Source organism: Balaenoptera borealis, assembly GCF_965194805.1.
Source record: "Balaenoptera borealis genome assembly, chromosome: 16".
Lineage (NCBI taxonomy): Eukaryota > Metazoa > Chordata > Mammalia > Artiodactyla > Balaenopteridae > Balaenoptera > Balaenoptera borealis.
In genome coordinates this window covers 11077945-11084464 of record NC_138872.1, presented here as the reverse complement: position 1 = coordinate 11084464, position 6520 = coordinate 11077945, and the positions used below count along the sequence as shown (strand labels likewise).

Below are 6520 nucleotides of genomic sequence, written 5' to 3'. Positions count from 1 at the left end.
CCGCTCTGAGCCCGTCTTGGGCGCCAGAGGGAGCTCGTGGGGACGCGCCACGGCTCCATCCCCACAGCTGGTTCAAACTGGTTTGGGCAGGGTGCGGCCCAGGCGGGCTGCATTCCAGGCCTCGGGCTTGCCGCCTGCCCCAGGGTCACCCCCAAGCGCCTGTGAGAGGCCGGGGAGGTTGTTTAAAAATTCATCTTCTTTGTTTAAAATCATTAATTCGGCCTCCCACGGGGGTCCCTGGCTACAGCCAGCCGGACTAACCGGAGAGGGGCTCTTCTCAGCCTGCCGTGTGCTGCGTGCACCACAGTCAACGGCACAGCTTTAAACGCTGCTTCCGCCCAGCTCCCCTTCGCCCCGAAGACTCCGATTCCGAAAGGTGGGGTGGCCTTCCGGGCATCTGTGTTCTAAGCAAAATGTTTCTAAGGCATCATTACATTTAGAAAAAAAGACTAGAAACAAAATGACTCTTGGCTAGCCAGCGTGGCCCAGGGCATGAATCGCAGAGGCTGGTGAAGAGCGAAGATCTCTTTCCCAGACACCCCATCTCCAGGGAAAGGGGGTCGGCGTAAGCAGCACTTTTAGCTAATATCCCAGGGATTTTTTTGTTTTTGTTTTTTTTCACAATGAGTCATACTGGGCATTTTAAAAGTTTAAATACTATAACAAACATCAACAGAAGAAATAAAACGTTACAAATATAATTGAAACCCCTCCCGTATCCCTCCCCAGTTTCCTCTTCCCCACCCCAAAGTAACCAGTTTCCTGAATGCGGTGTACATCACTCCCGTGCACGGCTTTACACTTTTGCTCCATACGTCTGTATCCATAAACAATATATAGTGCGGTTTCGCATGTGTTAAAACCTTTATGTTAATGGCAGCGTGCCCTACAGAGCCTTCACGATTTGCCTTTTTTTCTTTTCTTTTTTCTTAGCATTATGTTTCTGAGATTCGTCCATCAGGGGAAGTTTGCTGTGCTCAGGGCTGTGGCTAATCTGACGCCGGTTCTGGGCTTTTCCGAGGGAGGGCCCCAGTCAGCCGGTAAGGGTGAGGGTCGGAGCTGGCTTTCTGGGTGCGTGTGTGATACGGAAGGGCTCTGAGCATCAGACGCCTCAGGATAGTAATGAATGGCCAAGTGCGGGTTCAGTGGGTTCCTATTAAATCCTTTTCCTTAGCACCTGAGGCCCAAGTCTTTGCCAAGAATTTTCCAGAAAATTACTCTGGCCTGAAGGCCTGAATGTTTGGGCGGCGATGTCGAGAAATTAGCAGTGGGAAGCTGTGGAAGTGGGAACTGTGTGTACAGTGATGGATTACCGGAAAGACGGATCAAGCATGTGCTCACGCCCCCTACCTAAGGTTGCCAGATAAAATATAAATTAAGATTTAACATGACGAGGGTGAGGGGAGTCCTGTATATTTATTTGCAGCCCTAAGCGGAGCCCGATTTTTAAAAACGAATTTAACATTTTAAAAGACATCATAGGAAAAATTAGACCGCTAGACTTCCCTATACCTCGTTACCTTTTTTAGAACTCTCCTCACTAGCATTGCTTTGGTCCCCACCCTCTTCAGCCTCTAAGGGATCTAGACTAGCCTCCTAGGGGTGCGGGTGTGTGTCCAATTTAGTGCGCTGAAGAATTCCCTGGGGAGCTTATTTTAACAGCTGCCGCTGGGAGGAAGAGGATCGCTACATCCGACTTCCCTAATTTTTAGGACTGTCCGCCTGGCGCAAACAAGATGCTGTCCTAGGAGAGGCCTTGTGGGCGGGGTGATGGCGGGGAGGGGGTGGTCTTTAAATGAAAGGATCCTCTAAGATAGCTGTTCTCTATCCTGAATGCACGCTGGAACCACCCGGGGAGCTTTACAAACTACTGATGCCCAAGCCCCACCCCCAGGGATTCCGGCTGAATCGGCCTGGGGTGAGGCCTGGCTTCCGGGCTTTTAGAAACTCCCCGGGGCATTCTAAAGTGCTGTGGGAGCTGGGAACCGCTCCTCCACCGGATTCCAATGAAAAGGGGTGGTCTATACCGATGGTTCTCAAACTCGGCTCTATGTTAGAATCACCTGGCGAACATATAAAGTACTGATGCCCAGGTTCCAATCCTAAAGGTTGTGTGTGGCCGTCGGACTTCGGAAGTTTTGAAGGAGCCCCAGGTGACTGCAATCTGAAAGCGAGTTTGAGAATCTCTCGTTTACCAGGTGGTGCGGGGGCCGGGCGTAGTGAGCATCGCGCGCCACTGGGTGGCGCTGCCCGCTCGGCCCGGCGTTCCGGGAGGCGTGGGCCGCGGCCACTGGGTGCGCACCTGCCCCTCCTCCGCCAGGCGGGCCACGGGGCATGCAGCCGGTTGGGGGCGGGGCTCCGAGGCCAGGACGCGGCGTCGGGTTCCCTGGCAGCCTCCGCCAACTGGACTCTGCCGCGCTCCTCATGCTGCTCGTGGACGCCGATCGGCCGGAGCCCGTGCGCAGCGGGGCGCGCGAGCTCGCGCTCTTCCTGACCCCCGAGCCCGGGGCCGAGGTAGGGGACGGGGTTGGAAGTGGGGGAGGCGGGTCTTGGGGTTGGGGGATCCAGGACTCGCCCTCCCCCGGGGAGGAGTGGACGAATGGGGACCCCTTGCGCGCTGGACCCGGACCCTCGGCTTCCCCGCAGCATTCTCTCGTACCTGGCGCTGGGGCTTCGGACCCGCGCTGGGGGTCCGAGGGGCCCCTCCTTTGCGGAGCGGTGGCTGTCTGGCGTCGCGCAGAGATGCGCGTCAGGTCGCGCCCGCCCCCTCTTCCAGCCCCGGTTCTCGAGGGCCCAGACTCGCTTCCCATCCCTACCTGAGACCCCCCTCCAGCATCCTCCGGAATGCCAGACTGAGGCGCGCTCGGAGCTGCTGCCCTTTGCCAGCCTGGGCCCGGGGGAGGCTGACCCCCGGTCCTGCCCCTGCCCGGGCGCTCGGCCTGCTCTGCTCCGAGCCGATGCTACATGCCGGGCGGAGGCGGGCAGGCTGCGTCTGTGCGAGGATGCTCCCGGCCTCGGTACGCTTCTGTTGCTAGGAGGGAAAATACCTCATCTCTGGCTGTACTTTCTATTTTAAAAGCACAGAATAAAAAGTAGATCTAAAACTAGCCACTTTATCTTCCAGCTGAAGCCAGTATGTTGACAGTGCCGTGAAAGTTATTTACCGAAGTTCACCAGGAGTTATGTAGGGCCAGAAAGTCAATCCATTCTCTTTTTAAATCTCAGAAGCGGTACAGAAGTATTTAAAATAAAGGGTAAGCACCCTCTCCTTTTTCTCTCTCACCTCAATTCTAGTTCCCAGAGATAACCATCTTTCACAGTTTGGTGTACATCATTCCAAACATATTAAAAATGCATTTACAAATGTAGGTATGCATATATACTAATAATTATACATAATTAGTTTTTACCAAAAAAACCCACGTGATACTAGAATAATGTTCTGTAACTTGCTTTTCTTTATTCAAAATAGCATGGACAAATGGAGAGTGACTTAATGGTAAGGTATAGGGCTTCTTTTCAGAGTGATGAAATAGTTCTGGAATTATGCTGATGGTTGCAAAACTTTGTGAATTCACTGAAAACCACAGAATCGTACACTTTAAAAGAGTAAATTTTATGGTATGTGAGTTATATCTCAATTTAAAAAAATAGTATGGACATATTTCCATGTCAGAATGTGTCTATAAGAGCTGTCCAATAGAAATATAATTTGAGCCAAAGACGTGAGCCGTCCATGTAATTTTCTTTTTCTTTTTTTGGCCACGCCACATGGCATCTGGGGTCTTAGTTCCCCGACCAGGGATTGAACCCATGCCCCCTGCATTGGGAGCTCAGAGTCTTAACCACTGGACCGCCAGAGAAGTCCCCCATCCATGTAATTTTAAATATTCTAGGAGCCATATAAAAAAGGAAAAAGAAACAGATGAAATTAGTTTCAATATATTTAATTTTTTCCAGTTTTATTGAGATTTAATTGACATTAAACACTATAAGATTTAGATCTGCAAGTTTCAATGTATTTAAAATAAGTGTCTCCAAAATATCCTTTCAACATGTCATCAACGTAAAAAAATTTAAGGAGATTTTTACATTCTTTTCTTTGAAGTAAGTTTTCTTTTTTTTTTTTATAGTGATTCCTTCTTTTTTTTATATATAAATTTATTTTTGGCTGCATTGGGTCTTCGTTGCTGTGCGCGGGCTTTCTCTAGTTATGGCGAGCGGGGGCTACTCTTCGTTGCGGTGCGTGGGCTTCTCATTGCGGTGGCTTCTCTTGTTGCAGAGCACGGGCTCTAGGCACAGGGGCTTCAGTCGTTGTGGCATACAGGCTCAGTAGTTGTGGCTTGCGGGCTCTAGAGCGCAGGCTCAGTAGTTGTGGTGCACGGGCTTAGTTGCTCCGCAGCATGTGGGATCTTCCTGGACCAGGGCTCGAACCCGTGTCCCCTGTACTGGCAGGCGGATTCTTAACCACTGCGCCACCAGGGAAGTCCTGAAGTAAGTTTTCAAAATCAGGCTTGGACGATTGAACTTATAGCACATCTCAGTTTGGACCAGCCACGTTTTAAGCACTTAAAAGTCATAAGACGCTGGCGGCTTCTGCGTCAGAGAGTGTAGGTCTTCATCATTCCTTGGCTGCTTCGTGTCCCACCATTACAGAATAATTCCTCCTATTTTCTGAGCACATACTATGTGCCAGCAGCGTGCTGCACTCTGTCCATGGATTATGTCATTGCATCCTGGCAGTGACCCAGTGGCTAGGATGTTATGTCAACTTCATAACTGAAAACTGAGGCCCTCACCGAATAAGCAACATCCTATGAATGTCCTGTAATTTCTGAACCACACCCCCAGGGATGGGCATTTAGGTTGGGTACCTGCTTAAGGGTTTAAGTAACCTGAGCGTCTTTCGTGTTCTTTCTCCCCCTTGCTCTCAGCAGCAAGATGTCACTGTGTCCAGCGGCTCAACCCAGCCTCATCTTGTCTCGATTAGGGACAGCCTTCAGGAGAAGCTGCATGTATTAACTTCATTTGCTCACTCAGGGCTCTCTTTAACTCAGACGCAGGCTGGCTCATGCTCATTTGTAATGGCCGTAATGAAGAGCCGAACTCCCTGTAGCTCCACGCGGCAATAAAGCCACTTAGAGCTCTTGCTGAAGTTTATTTACCCAAAGAAGCAAAAACTGCCAGAGTGGAGTCACTTGCAGCCTCTGCTTAAAGCTTAATTCATTAGCAGGTCCTCGCACGGAAGCTGTTTGCAGATGGGCAAAGGAACTGGAAAGGGAAAGTCTGGTTTGGGAACAGGTCTGGGCAGCCAGTGCCTCCTGTACCAGCCCCTGTCCTAGGGCCACTTTGGGCTTTTAAATGGAGCAGTAGGAGTCTCACAGAGAGCCAGCTCCAGTCCTAGGGGTGTCCTGGGGTTCTTAGGGAAGTGGGCCTTCGTCATTCAACACCTTGAACCCCTGCTGCGTGCGGGGAGTGAAACACACAAGGGCTCCCACTCTCATGGCCCGACTGTCAGACAGTAAACACGTAACATACAAAACCTCTAAATTGTGATGAATGCCGTGGAGAACGTGGGCATGGGTGATGTGATAGAGGGTGTCTTTGTGTCTGGGAGACATGGGGTGGGGAAGGCCTCTCCAAGAAAGCTTGAGACCCGAGTGGTAACCCCTCAGGAATGGGCAGGGAAGAGGGAGCACAGAGGTCCAGGGGGGCAATTAGCAGAGGGACCCCACTTTGTCTGGGAGTGTTCAGGGAGGGCTTCCCTGAGGCAGCATCATTTTAGGCTGAGCTCTGAAGCATGAATAGAAGTTCACCGGGCTGAGAGGTAGGAGGAAAACATCCCAGGCAGAGGAAATAACTGGCAGAGATCCTGGGGTGGGATGAAGCAGGGTGATCACCAGGATAGAAGAGCAAGCAGCAGGGAGAAGGGGGAGCTGTGGGAGGTGGGGCTAGTGAGGGGGCAGAAACATGCTGGGACTTTGCACTGTCTCCCCGGATCGAGGAGCCGCTGAAGGGCGGCATATTGAGATGAGTCAGCAGGTGAGCATTTTACTATTTCTGGTGCCTTTGGGTTTTTCTGTCCAACCAGCTTTTTGTGTTTTACTTTCTCTCTTTTTCTGGTTTGAACTTCCTCTTTTGGGGGAAGTTTCAGGCAGGATCTCCGGAAGCTGCTTCAAGATGGCAGGGAGAGAGAGAGAGAGAGATGTTTGCCTCTTGGGTGCCCTGTGATTTAGGAGGGAGGGGAGCTCAGGGCCCTCCCGAATGGCTGAGTCCTGATACCCACCCAAGGGTGAATTCCTGACCAGACTCTGAGAATTCCATTTGGTTCCTGTGCTGGAACGCAGGACAGATTTGGCCCACAGATGGGGTTAATGGCCTACATGGAAGGAAATAAAGGAAGCCAGCACTTTCTCACACCTACGGACTTTGCTTGAGTGGGCAGAGGATGATGGGGGAAAGCGCCTGTTAACCACACGTGGATTAGATCAGGGGTTGCAAACTGGTGGCCCAGAGGCTG

At 51.4% G+C, this 6520-nt stretch overlaps 1 protein-coding gene across 4 annotated transcripts in view; it reads left to right on the top strand.

The window, feature by feature from the left end:
• The first annotated feature begins 2310 nt into the window (after positions 1 to 2310).
• The window catches only part of BCAS4 (breast carcinoma amplified sequence 4), a 60325-nt gene continuing 56115 nt past the window's right edge, over positions 2311 to 6520 (top strand). The window contains exon 1 of one of the 4 annotated variants that reach the window (XM_082362741.1): positions 2311 to 2514. In XM_082362741.1, coding sequence (XP_082218867.1) covers positions 2335 to 2514 — 180 coding nt within the window. In that variant the 5' untranslated portion in view covers positions 2311 to 2334. Of the gene's footprint in view, positions 2515 to 5955; positions 6043 to 6520 lie in introns of those variants that run through there. The other 3 variants (XM_082362739.1, XM_082362738.1, XM_082362740.1) reach the window with 3 other exon arrangements.